This window comes from Fistularia commersonii, chromosome 8 (genome assembly GCF_037954325.1).
Source record: "Fistularia commersonii isolate RoL2024-O1a breed Wild chromosome 8, RoL_Fcom_v1.0, whole genome shotgun sequence".
Taxonomy (NCBI): Eukaryota; Metazoa; Chordata; class Actinopteri; order Syngnathiformes; family Fistulariidae; genus Fistularia; species Fistularia commersonii.
In genome coordinates this window covers 9025523-9044512 of record NC_141291.1, presented here as the reverse complement: position 1 = coordinate 9044512, position 18990 = coordinate 9025523, and the positions used below count along the sequence as shown (strand labels likewise).

The 18990-nt window shown below is 41.8% G+C and overlaps 3 protein-coding genes across 5 annotated transcripts; 2 read left to right on the top strand and 1 right to left on the bottom strand.

Annotated features, from left to right (window-relative positions):
- Window positions 1-2873: 2873 nt before the first annotated feature.
- Window positions 2874-10350, top strand: LOC147231838 (regulator of G protein signaling 20-like). Of its 3 annotated transcripts, none has more exons than XM_086151004.1 (5): window positions 2874-2891; window positions 4973-5133; window positions 8100-8183; window positions 8253-8487; window positions 9412-10350. In XM_086151004.1, exons 2-5 carry the CDS (start codon window positions 4976-4978, stop codon window positions 9598-9600), a joined length of 666 nt encoding a protein of 221 aa, XP_086007130.1. In that variant the 5' UTR covers window positions 2874-2891; window positions 4973-4975; the 3' UTR covers window positions 9601-10350. The 3 variants fall into 3 exon arrangements, with proteins under 3 accessions (XP_086007130.1, XP_086007129.1, XP_086007128.1); XM_086151003.1 differs by lacking the exon at window positions 2874-2891 and adding an exon at window positions 2916-3251; XM_086151002.1 differs by lacking the exon at window positions 2874-2891 and adding an exon at window positions 3332-3767.
- An 86-nt stretch (window positions 10351-10436) lies between these two features.
- lypla1 (lysophospholipase 1) lies at window positions 10437-15157 on the bottom strand. Its single transcript, XM_086151006.1, has 9 exons — window positions 14764-15157; window positions 14570-14601; window positions 14413-14478; window positions 13320-13367; window positions 13164-13234; window positions 12974-13047; window positions 12709-12810; window positions 11326-11502; window positions 10437-11233 (listed from the first exon to the last, which is right to left on the bottom strand). Exons 1-9 carry the CDS (start codon window positions 14830-14832, stop codon window positions 11174-11176), a joined length of 699 nt encoding a protein of 232 aa, XP_086007132.1. The 5' UTR covers window positions 14833-15157; the 3' UTR covers window positions 10437-11173.
- A 651-nt stretch (window positions 15158-15808) lies between these two features.
- On the top strand, window positions 15809-18238 carry mrpl15 (mitochondrial ribosomal protein L15). The gene is made up of 5 exons (XM_086151001.1): window positions 15809-15975; window positions 16118-16275; window positions 16660-16825; window positions 17623-17746; window positions 17837-18238. Exons 1-5 carry the CDS (start codon window positions 15871-15873, stop codon window positions 18172-18174), a joined length of 891 nt encoding a protein of 296 aa, XP_086007127.1. The 5' UTR covers window positions 15809-15870; the 3' UTR covers window positions 18175-18238.
- Window positions 18239-18990: the final 752 nt, after the last annotated feature.

Sequence of the window (18990 nt, the reverse complement as noted above, 5' to 3'; positions counted from 1 at the left end):
TCATCGGGGCAAGGCAAATGGTTGGAGGCATTAAACTACCAACTGGTAAGAGGCTTCCCCCATTTGGGAGCCACGTGGACGACGTCACCAGCCTCCTACAGTCAGCAGCATGCACATCGAGACTGCCGAAGAGGATGGACGAGCTGATGTCATGGGCGAGAATGAAGTCCAAGCCCTCCAAGTCTCGTAGCCTGTCTCTCAGAAGAGGAGTCAGAACCGACGGCACCGCCTTTATCGTCGGAGGAGAAAAAAATCCCCCTCCACAAGCCTGTGGAGGCAGTACACTGCAGAGCTTTCTGACAAGCAGATTGGGAAAATCGTCATGAAACAGCTCTCTGAGGGCCCGGCAAGGATCGACCAAAGCCAACTCCCTGGCGCTACCAGTTTACTCTTTGCAGGAGGGTAATGAGCGAGATCCCCTCATCGACCATGAGGAAGATGGATGGAGAAGCCGACTCCTTCATCTGAAAGTGGTTGGGGCTGCAGCGGTGCCAATCTGAAGCTGGTCTCTTTGGAAAGAACATGCTACAGCTGCCACTACAGTTGGGCTACATGCAGGAGAAGACCGGTTTGGTTCTTGGACTAAGGGAGGCTGGACAACCTGGGAGGGAATCGTGAACACAAACATCAGTTGGTCAGACGTGTGGAAGATCCCACGGGCGATACGCAGCTTCCTCATCCGTTCAGCCTACGACACGCTTCCCCGCCCTCGGAACCTTCACCGGTGGTTTGGAAGCGAGGAATGCTGCACGCAAGCCTCCGCCACATCTTGTCAAGCTGCAAGATCGCACTCTCTCAAGGGCGCTATAGATGGCGCCGTGACCAGGTTTTCGGAGAAAGCTGGCCGAAGTGCCGGAGGTGTGTTGACAGGGTAGCAAAGTACCACCGCCAGCAGAGGACCCCATCATTTTTCTCACGGAAGGAGGAGTAAGGAGACGCACCGGGCCGAGAAAAACAGCGAGGCCCTTCTCCCCCCGACCAGGAGTGGAGCGTGACGGTTGACCTTGACTGGCAGCTCCGGTTCCCCGCGGAGATCAACGCCACATCTGTCCGGCCAGACGTAATTGCGTGGTCAGCCAAGGCAAGAGCTGTGCACCTCATGGTGCCACTGGAGGAGGGGATTGAGGCCACCTTCGAAACGCAAGACGGCCAAGTACTCAGAGTTGGCTGCTGAGTGCCGGGAAGGAATTTCTGCCGGCTTGTAATACTCCGTCCAAAAAAGCGTTTTTGAAAGGGTCACGTCTAATGATCAGAGTTTACGTTTTACATCCGTTTAACGTTTTGGTTTGGCATTTGGAGTTGAGCTCTAAAATAGTATAGAATCTGATTCTAGAAGGAGGATCAACCAACACATTATATTTACACATTATATTACGATTATTTATCAATGGTTAGATTTTACACATGGGCTCATTTGAATTTTTATTGGCAGGAATGGATGAAAGCAATTTTAATAGGGGATTATCAATGAGTAAAAAATCTCTTCATATAATCCCAACCCTGATATGACACACCATGTACACACCACGTATATATATATATATATATATATATATATATGTACTGCTCAAAAAAATAAAGGGAACACTTAAAAAACACATCCTAGATCTAAATGAATGAAATATTCTTATGAAATACTTTGCTCTTTACACAGTTGAATGTGCTGACAACAAAATCACACAAAAATGATCAATGGAAATCAATTGTATCAACCCATGGAGGTCTGGATAAGAATCACACTCAAAATTAAAGTGTAAAAACAAACTCAAGGCTGATCCAACTTTGATGTAATGTCCTTAAAACAAGTCAAAATGAATCTGTGTTGCTTCCTGAGTGGACGCTATGATTTCACAGAAGTGTGATTGACTTGGAGTTACATTGTGTTGTAAGTGTTCCCTTTATTTTTTTGAGCAGTATATATATATATATATATATATATGTATATATATATATATATATATATATGTGTGTGTGTGTGTATGTATATATCTATATATACATATAGATATGAATATATATCTATATGTATATACCTACATATATACATACACCCATGTATAGACAAATATATACCTTCATAGATACGTACATATATATACACACACATACATACATACATGTATGTACACATACATACCTACATATATACGCACACACATACATACATATATATATATACGCACACACATACATACATATATATATATACGTATATATACATACATACAGTACATGTATACACACATATATATCCACATATATACATACATATATATACACACATACATACATGTATGCACACAAATACCTACATGAATACATACATAGATGTATACACTTTTATATATATGTATATATTGGCTTTGCAGTGAATAAACATAAATACATGACTTATGGCCCTGCTATATGGTCCAGTAACTGTCAGAATGGGTTTCAAAAAGAAAAGAAAAGAAAAGAAAAGAAAAGAAAACAATCAAATAAAAAAAAAAAAAAAAATTTAACATTTAACATTTAAAATTTAAAATTTAAAATCTAAAATTTTAAATTTAGAATTTAGAATTTAGAATTTCGAATTTAAAATGTTAAAATTTAAGATAAAAAAAACATCAAAAATCAAAAAATCAAAAATTAAACATGAAAATCAAAAAATTACACATGAAAAATCAAAAATTAAATTAAGGTATATTTCATCCACGCTCTTCTCCACATCTCCCCTAGTGGACGCACCTGAATCTGAGCCTCAGACGAGCCCAGGCGTGTTTGAACTGACCACTACCGCCACCTAGTGGACATACTCGGCACTCGCCGTCTGGCCCAGGACATGCAGATGCTCCAAGATATTCGGCCGTCAGCGCACAGCTGCTGCATCTTCCTTGTGCATCTCGTTACAGGTAATTTGTCATTTCCAAACATTTATACGTTCATATTGTTGCGTGATGCATTTGTTAGGAATCACCTCTGGGAATGAAAACAAACGAACGATCCGAGTGGCAGAGGACTCCTGTGTAATCATCACCAGGAAGCAAACATAAATCTCTAAAGATTATTCATGAAAGTCGTGCGTCCGTCCTGGAGAAGCCAGTTTTCCAACGGCCGGACGCACAACAATCTTCTTCCACGCTTGCGGAACACGCATGCGCATACAGGAAACCCACGGGCTTGTGTCAAGACGAGGCGGATGGATGTGATCGAGACAAATTTGAAAAAAAATATAAAAAAATCACCTGTACCCCGGCATTCATGGTGACACAGTGAGTATGTTTTTTTTTTATTCCAGAAGAGTGCAGAAAAATACGATTTTGTTGTTTTGTTTTGTTTTTTTTTGTTTTGTTTTTGCAAACGAGGAGGATAGATTTCTGGATCCATCCTCCATTCCTGCAGCAAAATAATAATCAAAACAATAAAGAAATACATTTAAAGACATTTAGGATCAATCTTTAGGTAAGGATGATGCATTGTAGGCAGACACTCTCGCATTCTGCAGATGTAAATGATCTGACGCTCCTCTCATCAAACCGCTGCGTCCTATAAATAGCTGCATCGCCTTCTGGACTGCATGTTTTCTTAAATCTACCATCACGAGTGTGCGTGTGCGTGTGTGTCTGTGTGTGTGTGTGTTTGTGTCCATCCTTCCGAGGATGCGACTGACGGATGCGGTCCACTGTAACGCATCATCCCCCGCAAACGGAGCGAGGAGGCGGATTGAGCTCGGAAACCTCCCGCCGGTTCCGAACCTCCGTCCCGTCGAGGATCTTTGTATCTCCGGGGTGACGCCTTTATTTTATTACCTCTATTATTTTAATTTTCTTTAAGTAACATTACGCGGAAGTGCCCCCCCCCCCCCTTCCACAGGCCCCCGCGTCATGACCGTGGAGCCTTGGTACATTCCAGCATACACGCATGATCGATATATTGCATTTATCGAATTGATATTGAGATTTTTGATTGATAGAGCTCGGATTTAGTGAAGCTGTGTTTATTTTCATGCGGGCCTCATTGGATCTGCACGCCTTCGGATTAGACATCCGTGTGCGTGAGTGCGTGTGCCGGCATGTGTGTGTGTGTATACAGCAGGGATTAAGAATGTTTAAACCATTTATTCAATATATACATAATATTGTCAGATATTTGGGTATATATAGTATATATGTGTGCAAATATATATATGTATATGTCTATATGGTTGCATGTCTATATGATGCATGAATGAGAAGGTGATTGGTTGCATGTTCATATGACAGGTGAATGACTGAGTGAATTATTGTTGTTATGTCTCAATATGGGGTTAATCGTGACACCGACTGAAGGATGAGCACTTAAAATAAGGAATGAGTGAGTGAATGAATGAATGAATGTTTCCATCTCCCTTGCATATTTAACTATTAAACTTTCAAAATGACCCATAAACATTGGCTGTAATTATTGTGAGAAATCACATGACAAACCTAAAAATGTTGGTAGAATTCCTGGAAATATATAGAAAAGAAATGTTGCTTTAAGTTGTCAAAGATGTTTGTCACATAGGAAAATGTAAAAAAAAAAAAAATTGCTGGTCATTCACTAAATTCAACATGGAAGTGAGCATGTAATATTCTGGTATTATGGAAGATTTTTTAAAAATAAAATAATAATAATAATAATAATAATAATGACAGATAAATACATAATAACTTATGCTATGATTTTGACTTTAAATGCTCAAAGGTAAACATTTCCAAAATCAGCACAGTCTGAATAAAAGTGAGACAAAGTGAATCGTCCTTGAACTGTCCTGGGACTCATTTTTGTTGATTGGAAACTGACATTTTGGGTGAGTTTGGAGGTCAGGAGGCCGACTCTGTCCGTAATCCTGCGTGCATGTTTGTGTGTGTGTGTGTGTGTGTGTGATATGCTCCTAGTTGATGCAGTCATAATCTTTCAGCGTAACCCTCTCCCCGCCCTTCTCACTGAAGCATGTGGTCTTTCCCTGCAGCCCATGGGCTCAGAGCGGCAGGAGATGCGAAAGAGACAGATGCAGGTTCATCAGGAAGCAGCTGCCAGTGTCCTCCAAGCCCGCCACAGAATGGGAAACACCCCGACCAACGCCTCAAACGCCTGCTGCTTCTGCTGGTGCTGCTGCTGTAGCTGCTCATGGTAAAAGCACACTTCTCACAACATCTGCAGCAGTGGCAGTAAAAAAAATCAGTCAAATGTATACTTTGGGAACTTAAAAATCAGACCATCATGTCATGTTCTGACTGCGGCGTCAACGAGACAGTGGGCCGCAGATCGAGGCTTAAAAAAAACGTATTTTCTGACACAATGCAGGAGATCAGATTAAGTCACACACCAGACAATATAATCCCACCCTGTCCCCGGCAGCGAAGGAAAATCCACAACAAATCACTTGTAATAACATTTTTTCTTCAAAATATGGGCTTCGTTCTTTGACTGCAAATGGACAGAGAAACTGAGTGGTTGTATATTTCTCTTCATAGCCATGTGCCAGTGGAAAGGAAGCAAAAAAACTTTATAATGAAAGTAAAATTTGCATATCATTGCAATGAGACGTAAAGACGTATTAACAGGATGGGCAAGCTGAGAAAGTGCAGCTTGTCATCTTATACAAATAAAATATCATCAATATTAATTCTATTATTGTGAAACAAGATCCGTTCTACATTATTATTATTATTATTATCATTATCGTTATGAGTATTGTTTCATATTTCATTACGATATATTCGATTATATTTTATACACTGTTATTAAGTATTATTATGACTATCATTATTATTAGTGTTTTATAATAATGACAATAACAATAATAATAATAATAATAATCACAACAATTATTATTATTATATTATGATATATTTGGTTATATATTACTATATACTACATAATAATATGATTTGATATTTATATTTCATTAGAATTAGCATTAAGATTATTATTTTATTATTCATTACCACTAATTTATTCTTATTCTTATTATTAGCGTTTTTATTATTATCATTACATTTTTTTTATTTTTCTATATTATGATATATAGGATGATGTATTATATATCATTATATATTATTATATGATAATAATGTGATTATATTTAATTATACTATTATTCTTATTCTTATTTTTATTCTTATTCTTATTCTTATTCTTATTCTTATTCTTATTCTTATTCTTATATGTTAAGAACATCTTAGCTGTTACTGAAAGGAGGACGGCAGGGCAAGGAACGATAAACATCTGGAAGCTCAGCCCAGTTCCCCATGACAGCCGTGTGGACCGGGGGGAAGAGAAAATCAGTTTTCTGACGTCCCAGGCGAACGGTTGTAGCGATCGTTCCCTCGGCCCTCCACCCTTAAAAACACACATCGGCCCTGTGAGCCGGCGACACCTCATTGGCCGGAGGCCTCTGGGGGGGGGGGCGTTCATCTGTTTTGGAATTATCAACTGTTTACCTGTGCTTCCACCCCGAGGGGGGAGGCCGGCCTGTTGTGCACGGTCGCGTTAATTCACTCCAGAGGGGCTGAGTAATAGCTTTTGTCTCTACGTTTATATTAGCTCAATCTAATTGTTGCGCTGCCGCATCCCCAGATGGGACGGCGCACAGAGGACGCACACCTGAGCCAATTAGTCCACAGCCAGATGCTGCAGCGCCGGCTCCATGGCGTGGGAATATTTGGCCACACATTAACAGCAAATCGGTTATTTCCGACAGCAAATCTACATTTTTTGCAGCCAATTCGGTGTAAAATAGAAAATTCATTTGTGTAGTACATTTTCATTCCAGAGGATGGAACAACGACACCTTAAAGTACATAGTCGCAAATATATATCAAGTATACTTGACATAAGTTTCTGCGGTACATCTTTTCAATTATAATACGTCCTCGTGCCTCTGGTTTCTTTATTGCTCTGGTTCATTTTTGAATTGAGTTGTCAAATCATAGAGATGTCAAAAAAATGTTAATAAAAGGGGCAAATTCTTATTTGTCAAATAAATTCAACAAATGGAGGATTTTTAAAAACAAAAAATGTCCTGAAAACCTCCAGAAAATATGCAGCGAATCCTCTTCTAACAGCGGGTTAATCTGAAGATCCGAACATTGTATTTAATAAAGACCTTGAAACGACAGAAATTTTGATTGACATGTGTAAGACGGGGTGTGACGTTTTGATCTTCAACACTTCATTAGATCAGAATATGTCTCCAGTTTTTGATAGCCTGCGGACAAAACGCTGAAAATATTACTGGAGAAGAGGTGAAGAAACACATGGAGCGAGTGTCAATCAGAACGACAGGAAAAGGTGACGGACGGCCGTGGTGTCTGGGTTTGGGGACGCTGAGGAGGACATAGGTGGCAGAGCTGGAGGCCGCGGAGATGAGGACGTGGAGGCTCTCCTCTGGAGCGAGGAGGACGAAGAGGATTCGGAAAGAGTCCAGAGGGACAGCGGGTGTTAGATGCTCTGGAGATGAGATGGTTTGGAAATGGACAGATTTGTGAAGATTTGTGTTGAAGGATGCTGAGGTTGAACCAGAGAGGAGGTATACAGGATTGTCTCAGAAAATTAGAATATTGTGATAAAGTTCTTTATCTTCTGTAATGCAATTAAAACAACAAAAAATACTTTTTTATGATATTTTAATATTTTGAGATAGGATTTTTGAGTTTTCTTCATATGTAAGCCATAATCAGCGATATTAAAACAATAAAAAGCTTGCAATATTTCAGTTGATTTGTAATGAATCCAGAATATATGACATTTTTGGTTTTTGTAATTGCATTACAGAAGATAAAGAACTTTATCACAATATTCTAATTTTCTGAGACAGTCCTGTATGGACGGAGGGAAAGAGGTGTGATTTAGAGTGAAAGGAAAGGGTTAGATGGACCTGAGTTTTACGTTAGAGTGGAACATTTGTGCACGAAGATCAGTAAATACACCTTTTTTATCCAACGTGGCTTAGGTGAAGTACAGCACTGGAGGCTGGGAGGCTCAGAGCTTCTCCGCAGGGGTTTTCACCACGAGAAGCACTTTGGTGCTATTTTTATTGTAAAAGCAAAAATAAAACTGTGAATGAGATAAGATGATGGTTATCTATCTTCCAGTTTGACCGTAAGAAGTGACGACGAGACAACGCAGAGGTCCAGCTTTGAACGCAGGACGGAGGGAAACACCAACTGTGAAGAAAGGTAAGGTTTACTTTTGACACGTGAAGGGCTCGGAGGAACCCGAGCTGACGTCCGCCTTCCTCCCTGCAGCCCCAAGCCCACCCTGGAAGACGCTCGCTCCTGGACGACATCCTTCGAAAAGGTGATGAAGAGCGCGGCCGGGCGCGGCTGCTTCAGGCAGTTCCTGCGGACCGAGTTCAGCGAGGAGAACATGATGTTCTGGCTGGCCTGTGAGGAGCTCAAGAAGGAGACAAACAAGACCGTGGTGGAGGAGAAAGTGCGTCAAATTTACGAGGACTTCATTTCCATCCTTTCGCCTAAAGAGGTGAGACATTCTCATTCAAAGTTTTCCATGACCTGAAGACGACACAGAGAAAACATAAAAAATATGCCAGAGAAATAAAATAAATGCCTTGTGCGGGGAATGGTTGTAATAGGTTGAAATAGTAGGTGCACAGCAGGGGAGTAAAAAAGAAATGATTCATGGGTAAGGTGTCCTGGAGGGTGGATAAATATTATATTAATATTGCACGGATAATGGTGGTGAGTAGAGGCGGAGGAGGCGCAAACTAGGGACGGAGGTAGTGGGGTGGTGCAAAAAAAGCAGCATCGATGCTACTGTGCTACAGGCTTGTATCTTTTTATATTGCTTAGTTTAGTCAAAGCACCATTTACACAGAGACCATCGCTAATCGTTTAGCCATGAGCCTGGGTTCCCAGTGCTAAAACACTCACTTAAAAACAACTTAAAAAATACTATCAGAAAAGGTCAAATCATTCCTCAAGCAAAATAGATGGAAAAAATAAAATCTAAAAACGTGGACATTTCTTCAATGATGCTGTTTTGCACGTAAGAAAACACCGACCGTAGATGTAGATACCTACATCTTCTCACTCATGCTAGGATAAACGTTCTCGTAGATGCTGATGGGTCACAATGTCCGGACAAAGATATCGGACCTTTGCACGAGGAAAAGCAGATATGCTTCCAGAGCAATCCTTTCCCTGGATAAGTGACCTTTTCTTCTGAACTTTCCCAAAGGGTCAGTGAAAAGATCTTGGGAGGGGGGGGGGGCTTACATTTGACCGCTCATCAGAATGGATTCATCCACGGCTGGTGATTCCTTCTTGGGTTATATGTCGTTGTAAGCCGAATCCTCCGAACGCAACACCTGCTTTCCCCCTTCCATTTCATTTAAATCGTGCATTTCCACCCAAACGAAGAGATGTATGTGCTCCTGTCGTCCAGGTCAGTTTGGACTCGCGCGTCCGAGACGTGATCAACCGCAACATGCTGGAGCCGACCTCGCATACGTTCGACGACGCCCAGCAGCAGATCTACACGCTGATGCAGAGAGACTCGTACCCCCGCTTCATTAACTCGACCGCATACACAGACCTGGTGAAGAGCCTGGAGGAGCCTCCTCCCAAGCCATAACCTCTCCACTCTCGCACACCTCGCTTTTTGACGAACGGCGCATGTGTCCCGTCTGAAGAAGTTTGTGTTCCCGTCAGGCGTCCCGCTATTTAGAGAAAAGACGAGACGGGAAAATAAAACCAACGAGCACTTCTTTAAAACCGGTCTTAATCCAGCTGCTGATTTGCCGTTTTATTCGCCCACTGAGACCCCCTTGGAGCAGACAAGAGCAAATGCTAAGTCCAGTATCGGCTACTTGTTCAAAAACATATCTCTATTTTTATATATTCCCTAGCGCTTGACATTGCACTTTTCTACCTTGTTTAATGAGGGCAAGCATGTATCTGTGGGCACTGCATTTGTATTTAGGTATATCGTGAGCCTTAATGCATATTCAGTTCTTGTAGAGACTAGTACATTTTATTTAAACGGTAACTTAGGAAGAAGGAAAGTGCCTTGGAATAAGATCTTCTACACTAGCACCTTTGGTCTAAGCAGAATGGTGCAACATTGACTTCATATGTTGGTGCTTTCAGCTCTTCTCAAAGATTAGTTTTTACAACTCGACGAGCTGATACCTGAGAATAGATTTTGTCTGTGTGTTTCAATACTGTGAGATTAGTCATATTAATTAAAAAAAACAAACAAACAGGGAAAAGTATTCAGAGATCGTGACCATAACCACTGATATATTTGTGTATTTAAAAAGGAATTTCTGTGAAATAGCTATTTGAATTCTCACAAATCAAATAAAGCACAATCATACATTGTTTTCGTCGTGCTGTGGACATTCCCCAAATATTCATACAGTACCCACGCATCGGAGACACTTGATATTTGAATGCCACATTACGCTGCTCATTTCATACATTTAATGTCATTTTTTGCATATGCACTTAAAAAAAATTCAACATTGATATTATTGATAAAATATTAGGTATTCTCCTCGACAGAATCTCGATTGGTTTCTTTAAAAGGTTGAAAAAAGAAAAATCGCCTACTCTCCTATTTGTATAGCCCCAAGTGGTCAATTGTCAAAAATCTGATGTACAGAAAAAGAAAGTGAAGAAAAGCAAAATATTTCAGATGCTGGATGCAGAAAAAAAACTAGCCTTTTTTTTGCTTAATAAAAGTCTCCTTTAGTCTAGTGTATTTCACTAATGAACTTCTTTCAGCACTACTACAGTCGGGGTACACTGATTTTTTTTTTTTTTTTTTTAAGAAGTAACAATAGGCCATGTATTGTAAGATGAGAGATATCTAAAACCATTAAGTATAGCCCTAGTTCTTCCGATACACGTGCTTCCTGCAGGAAATGGCTTTTCTCAATGGAAAATAGATTTACAATTAAGCAACTACTGTTACTCTACTGTTACACTGTGTGAGCGTGTGTGCGGCTCCAGGTCAGGATGCAGCATCACGCGAGTGGTGCCTCGTCCAGGCTGGCATTCCGGAGCCCCACTCTTGCCCGGGTCTATGAGTAGCAGCGTGGTTTTTATTGTCAAGTAAGTCAGTGGTTCCTTGAGTCCACAGTCTCAGTGAAGTTAAACCCCCCACGACTGGAGAAGATGGTGACGTCACAGTGCGCGCGAGTTCATTCGTCACTGACTGGGGGAAGCAGCTTCTCGATAAAGCGTTTGACATCCACCATTTCCTGAGGGGAAAAGAGAACATATATATATATATAAATAACACAACTTAACAGCTGCAGATAGGTGTGAGATGGACCCGTCCTCCCTCACCGACCTCTGGACAGGCGCTGTGAGGTAGGCCATGGTATGACTTGAAGGTGACATTGGCAGGATCGATGAGGCTCTTCATCTTCTCTGCTGTCCGGCTGCCAAACATGAAGGGGACCAGTGGGTCAGAATCCCCGTGGCACTGGAGGACATGCATGTCCTTGTTAGTGGAGCTGGCAGAGGCCTGAGAACAGAGGAGATTAGGATTATTTCTATTATCAGACTGGGGCAGATTATGACATGGTTATGGGATATCCCTCCACTCTAATTTAATCAAAAAGGTTAGTTCATAACATCACGAGCCCTTTCTGAGATATGAAAAAGACATTACAGAAACTAAAAGGGAATTTCACAGGGACCTCCTCCTGACGCAGTCTAATGCAGTACTTCAAGTAAAAAATTACAGCCTGTTGAAAGTGCACGTCAATACGAGACGTCTAACGACCCCTATTTAATATTTGCTCCAATTTGCCAACACCTGTTGATGCCAAAATGACTGCAGGGCTACTTAAACCACATCTTTTGTTCCACTAAATGGGCCTGCTTCAGGTTCTTTGCTACGCACTTGCAAGAACAATGTGGAATAAATCTACCTATGAATTGATAAACAACTAAAAATAATGCATATTGTGATGTGAAACCTTTGCCAATGTCGCACAGCTATAGGAAAAGTTGCTGAAATGGGAGGCTGCTCATCTGGAATTTAGAGGATCTGTGTTTTACCAGAAGTCAGTCAGTCAGTCAGACACAGACAGACAGAGACAGACACACACACACACACACACACACAACAGATTACTTGTTTAAACTAGGAAAACCATGCAAAAGAAAAAAAATCCTGAGAATTTAGGGCATTGTGCAAATTTGATTTTCCTTAAAAGTCAAAATTAGAGCAGTGAAATTCATCAGAATAAAGGCGTTAATAGTTTAATGTATTAAATGCTGGCTCAGTGAGGGAGAGCGGGTTTTTGGGAATCAGAAGACTTCTGGCTCGATCCCTCTGCTCCCTGAGTCTGGTGATACATTAGTACCACTTTCAGGTTACGGTCTACCATGACTCCACGGAGCATTCTCACACCATGTTAAGAAGCACAGCTGATCACAGAGTCACAGCGCATTATTTTAGAACATTTCAAGACCGCTGCTGTTTATGCATGGGTCTCCCGTTGAGAGTGACTTGTGCAAAACTCCCGATATTTTTTGCTTAAGTCCTTTTCTCACACTAATTCCGCTCCTACGTAGGAGTGAAATGCTGTACCTCCAGCTGCACACAAGTAGACTAAGTTAGAGTCCAGCGGAGGCAGATCAGAACTGGATTTTTAGCTCAGGGTGTTGCGTCTAAAAATATGAATCCTCCAGGTATAGATTAGATGGCCCATTTCCCTTTTACCTGAGGGAAGGAGTTACGGAGAGGAAGCCAGCAGCTCAGCGCTACCACTCCAGCAAGCTTCTGCTGAGTTGTCAGAGCTGTGTAGAGCGATAGCGCTCCACCCTGAAAAAAAAAAACATAACATATGACAATCGTACATTAAAACAGCACCTAGTCCATCAGCGCTAGCGTGGACACTCGATATTGAACATTACAAAAGACTGAAACGTCCATTATGTTTGAAATTTACATGACATGTGATGCGTCATCAGTGTGTCAAGCTCACCTGTGAAAATCCGCCGAGGACAATTCTGTCGGAGGGAATTCCATTCTTCACTTCCTGGTCTATCAAGGCTTTAACTGGAGAGAACACAAATGGGTGCCACTGAGTCTCACTCATGTTCTGACACATCACGGCTAAAAGCCCTCCACATTAGAAACATTGGAACAAAATTTCAAAACCCTCTTGGACGTACTGTTATCTGACGCTCTTTTAATACCCGCCTCGTCTTCGTTTGCATCGGGGCTCAACCCATAAATGTCAAACCTAGTCATTGGAGAGCAAATGTGAGGCTTCGTATGCAGGTGACAATCTTACAGTCCATTAGGTAACACTTGTGCTAAACACTCACCAAGAAGGCATAGACATTCTTCCGTTTAAAGTAACAGGCATGACGGGACTGTAAACATTGGAGAAAAGTAGAGTCACAAGTCGGCAAACTCCGCAGCAACAGGATTTAATGTGATTTTATGAACAGTTACTACTTGTTCTTGCTTAGGTGCCAATCAGTTGAGGAATAAAAATACACAATGGCCGAATGGATGGAGACTGAAAAAGTGCACAGCGTTTCCATATTCCCGTTTATCTAAATTGGTTTTCCAACAAGTGACGGTGCTGAACAAGATCTACCAATAAACCTGAAAAGCCCAAGAACAGAAAAAACTATGCGGGAGGCCAGTTACGTCATGAAAGATGTGAAAGGAAATACAGGTTTGTGCTTGAAGGAGAGAAACCGGTATGTTATGAGTCACTGTTGGGGGAATACATTGACATTTTGACACCAAACATGGAGTGAAGTATGCTAAATTTAGCCTACCAGGAAAAAAAAACATCAAATCACCCCAGAATCAAAAGGCTGACTGCCATCGCAGCAGAATGTGTACCAATGTTACAGCCAAAAAAGGCACGGCAATGAACGCAAGCCTTATTGTGGTTGAAGAAAAGCTGTGCCAGCCAACTGTAGATGAACAGGTGCTACCAGTTAAGACTTTTCAAAATATCAGTTTGCCAAATTTTTCCTGTTGTCTGGTCCTCTAAACTGTGACAAAAAAACTCTCAAAGTTAATGTTGATACGTGTTGTGATTATTCACTTGAAAAGCTGGATCTTCAAATGACGGCGCACGGCGAGTTTGTTAACATGATAAATGAAAGGGACATGTTATGATAAAACGGAGCAAACTGCTTACATGATATGTGTTCTACGTTTGTGTAATATCTGCACGCTTCAGTTAATATCAATCAAAAGACAGTTACCTGACAATATGTGCAAGAGTTATAGATTGTCTTGCAGGTGCAACCATAAGGCTAATGTGGCTTGGGGTCAATGTCAATGGACAAGGGAACAAACTTGTGAGTTACCCTATATTATATCATCAATATTAAGAGCATTTGTCCAAGCTGGTGGAGAGGCGCACAGGAGACTTGAACTTTCATGAATACTCACGCATGTGGGCAGATGTACTTCACATGTGGTGCCCTGATGCCTGCGAGCGCCTCGGCCCATCCATGCCTGACAGTCAGTCACACAGGAGAGAGGGGAAAAAAAACTAAATTTGACTAAAATACGATCACGTTACCTTTTCATCTGCAAGGTGACTTACCCGGTATCTCCAAGGCCATGCAGAAAGATCACCTGGAATAAGGGGGGGGTCAAACACAAGTCACAGACGGATCAACTTAAAAAAAAGGCGATGTCTTTTGTTTCGACGACTGATCCGGCGTTAGCATTAAACGCCGGGACCATCGGTCGCGAGTTTGATTGCAGGAAAATCCGGGGTGGGAAAGGTTTACTCACCGCCGCGGTGGCTTTCCGGGCAGCAGGCACGATGGCAGGTAAAGGCGCTGACATGTTATTGCCGCACATACAGCGCTCAGGCAACTGGTATGTCCGAGCAGGTTAGCTAATGTTAGCTAATAACGATAACTCCCCCCCCCCCCCCAGCAGCTGCCAATCCGTGTCAATCTTGGTGTGACTGCGGCCGTCAGAAACGGTTGAAGGACGAAAAGTCGACCGGGGGGGGTGTGATTCGCGGCAACACCGCCTCGTGGTAACGCAAACAGCTGCGTATTTCCTTCTTGGAAGTTCAATTTTTGAGAGGAAATACGGCACCAGTGGATCACACAAACCGCAATCACTCAACTGCTACAATACGTTCCTCGTAGCCCCGCCTCCCCCGACTTCTTATTGGGCGGTGGTGGAAAGACTGTGAAGTATAGAGAAGCGATTGGTCCGATGAGATGTCACTCGACTCCAAGGCGATAAATCCTTAAGTGACAGCGGAGCACATTTTGGATCTTTTGAATTATGGGAATTGTCAACATCCGAGCATACAATGTGATATTCACTGACATTATAAACATAACTTGGACCTACATTTATTTTTGTGCAGAAAAATATGAATGCCATAAATATTTTGTACGTTCACTGGATTGGTTTCAGAGAGCAACGAGCTAAGTCGTAGTCAATTCGTAAAATCCTCCAGACATTAGCACCTCACTGGAAAATAATCCGTTTAAAGGATAATAACTTATTTAAAATGATTGATTGATTCATACACTTAAACACGAGAGTAAAAATGGGGACGTAATTTAAATGTTGGCAGCATGCATGAAAGTCAGAGTCATCGTAAATTTCCAATCTTTTTTTTTTTTTTTTTAATAAAATATTTGGAAAATAGTGAAAAAAAAGGTTTTTGGTTTCGTTATTTGATTTAACATTTGTATCGGGCCAAATATTTAATTCGGCGCTAACAGTTCAATACAAGAACCCATACAGGACATCTGTGTTTAATTGTGAAAGGCCGCTGAGACTGTGCTGAAGTACTTCCGCTTACCGCCGTCACGTGACCCAGTGTGCCCTTGGTTTTCTGTTTGACATGTGAACTACAGAAGAAGAGGAACAATGTCTTTCCCTAAAAAACCCGGCAGTAAAGGGTTGGATGTTTTGCAGAGTTTGCCGCGCATTTCCTTAGCAAACCTGCGCCCTGAGCCTGGCTCCAAAAAGTTGGTAAGATAAGCCGTCTTCAGTTGCCACGATGCTAAATCGCTCGACCGAGCTAACCTGCTAGCTAGCGGTTTAGCCGGTGTTATCCTGCAGGGTCGGCGTTCTTCCTGCGTCTCTAACCGAGCTACATCTCTGAGTTGTGCAGGAAAAACGGCGAGGTCGAGGCCAGCACGGAGGCAACCGAAGCGGCCGGGGCCACAAGGGAGAGCGTCAGAGGGGTAACCGGCCTCGACTCGGGTTTGTAGGGGGTTCCACGCCGTTCTACTTGGCCATCCCTAAATATGGCTATAATGAAGGACACAGGTAAATACTGGCTTACTTGCATTGTGTTTTTGTATTATCAGATTCAAAGCAGCGCTTTCTCCTTTTACACCACCAGTCTAATTCACTTGCCTGTTCAGAACATCTCAGAATTTCTGCGTAGTTAATGGCATTTTTCTGTACATGCAAAGATTTGATAATGTATTGTTGTTTCTAAAGAAGCCCTAGATTCATACTTCTATAGCTCTCATCCAAACCTGATTCTAATTAACAAAAACTTAAACCTTAAATGTTATTCTGGTTCAAGCGTCAGGTATTAAGTGGACAATGCCGTTGTTTTTACAGGTGAATGTTGTTAGAGGTGGAAGATGATTGCTGTTGGTCTACTGAAGAATATTCTGATGCAGTGATTGTTGTCATCCTCAGTCGCCGTCCTCAGTACCAGCCGTTGTCCTTAAAACGACTGCAGTACCTGATTGATCTGGGACGATTGGACCCGACCCAGCCCATTGACCTGACCCAGCTCGTCTATTCCAGAGGAGTGACCATCCAGCCTCTGAAGAGGGACTATGGGGTCCAGCTTGTTGATGAGGTAATTATGCGCTAATTGAAATCACATTAATTTTCAATAGAGTAAATGAAGCATTTTTCAGATCAGTGTCCCTAACAAGATAGCATATCTCTTGGGTTCCCCTGTACTGAGGGCTCAGTGACATGCTCAAAAAGAAGAAATTGATCGGAAAATGTCACAATCCTGCAAATCCCTTGGTGTTTTTTTTCTCTTCTTTTACTCTCTGTTTTACTCCTCCTGGGTTTATGTTCTTTTGGAACATCAAAACAAGGACACTTGTATATTTGTGTCAATAAAACGGAGCAGTCTGACAAGATTTTAAAACAGGATATTTTCAGATCAATCATGCTACAAATGGAATTTTTTTTTAAGAATGGGAATTACATTTTAAATATTACTAGTATTTAAAAAGTACTTCCCGTAACAATAGATATTATCAGTTTTTGACTGTATTCGTTGACATCCCAGAGTCTGGTAGCCAAATCGAATTGTTGAAAAGGATTATTATGGTTTATAAGACAGGCTAAATATGTGAGGATAAGAGCAACAATAATAAATAAGATGATCTCGAGGTTAATAGTTAATGCACATATAAAACTGGCAATTTCGTTCTCCCACGGTTCCCGTGAGACATACTCCAAGGCAAAGCATCGAGGAGGCCTCTATGTTTGTATGTAATTGACTGAAACCTTGGGATTTGGAGATGGACAGCGAGCAGCTCTCTGTCCAGCAGGTGGCACCATCTTCCTGTTGTCACGACAGACATCGATCAGTCCCACTTCCCTCTTTTTAAGTTCATGTTCCTTGTGCTCTTGCAGGGTGCGGACATTTTCGCTGCAAAAGTCAACATCGAGGTCCAAAGAGCTTCTGAGGGTGCCATAGCTGCCATCGAGAGGAATGGAGGGGTCATCACCACAAGCTTCTACGATCCCATAAGTCTTGGTAAAGAAAATAAATAAATGATGTCTTCAGCTTTCATGACTAATCCTGTCATCTGTCCTAATGAGAGTAACACATTTTCTCTTTCTGCAGGGATCCTAATCAGACCAGTCCCGTTCTTCATGCGTGGGCAGCCAATTCCGAAGCGGATGCTACCAGGAGAGGATATGGTCTCTTATTACACACTGGCCGAAAATCGAGGTTACCTATCGGATCCGGAGAAGGTCCAGCAAGCCCGTCTAGCGCTGGCACAGAAGTATGGCTACATTTTGCCGGACATTTCCAAAGACGAACTGTTTCACATGCTCTCCACGAGGAAGGATGCCCGACACATCTTCTTTGGCCTGGCTCCAGGCTGGGTCGTGAACATGTCCGAGAAGAAAATACTGAAACCCACTGATGAGAAACTACTTAAATATTATAATTCCTAAGTCTCCGGGGATAAAATTCGTGCTCTTTAATTCTACATATTAAAGGTCTTGTCACAGAACGGATTCATCTGTTGATTGTTTAAGTTTTTGTTTTTTTTTGAGCTAATATAAATATCAGTGACACGCTCTCTGCCACACTTGGGAGTATTTCCTCGGTTTGGAGTGGCGAACGCCTGACCGCCTCGTGTTTGAGCGTAAACGGCCCGTGTGGCATGATGGAAGGAACGTGAATGGTAACAGGTGAGGGGGAAATAAGGAAAATAAGATAACTCAAAGAATGAAAACAGGAAACAGATGCCTGGTGATGTGTGCTACTTGTGAAATGGGTTGCCTAGGCCTTAGAAGGGGAGTTTGAAATTAGTCATAGGCAGCTGTATCCTGGCGTGGACGTTCAAAGACCCCCCCTCCCCCCCAGTCCCCCCTCGGAATACAATCACAGGCAAACATACAACTTTGCCCAGTAAATGAAGAAATAATGCTTTTAATGCGACGCGTGGCTTGAGGTCCACTCACCTTCTCAAATTCACAGTTTAATCCCGTTTGCCTTTTAGTCGTGCGAATCTGGAACACATGAACACGTTCAGGTCTTTTTAGCAATTTAAAAACGAGCGGGAGATCCAGGGGTTTCACTTTAAGACGAGGGTTCACAAGTAGTTGAACTCAAGTCGCTCGTGTGTTTATTTTAATTTCTTTTTTCAGGAGTTAAAATGGCACGCTCTATAAATAACTTGGTATTTTATGCAGATATTGTCTTAAGGGGACGGCCATAGAATTTGTGCTGGTATAAAAACACTTTATCAAAGGAAGCATATGTTT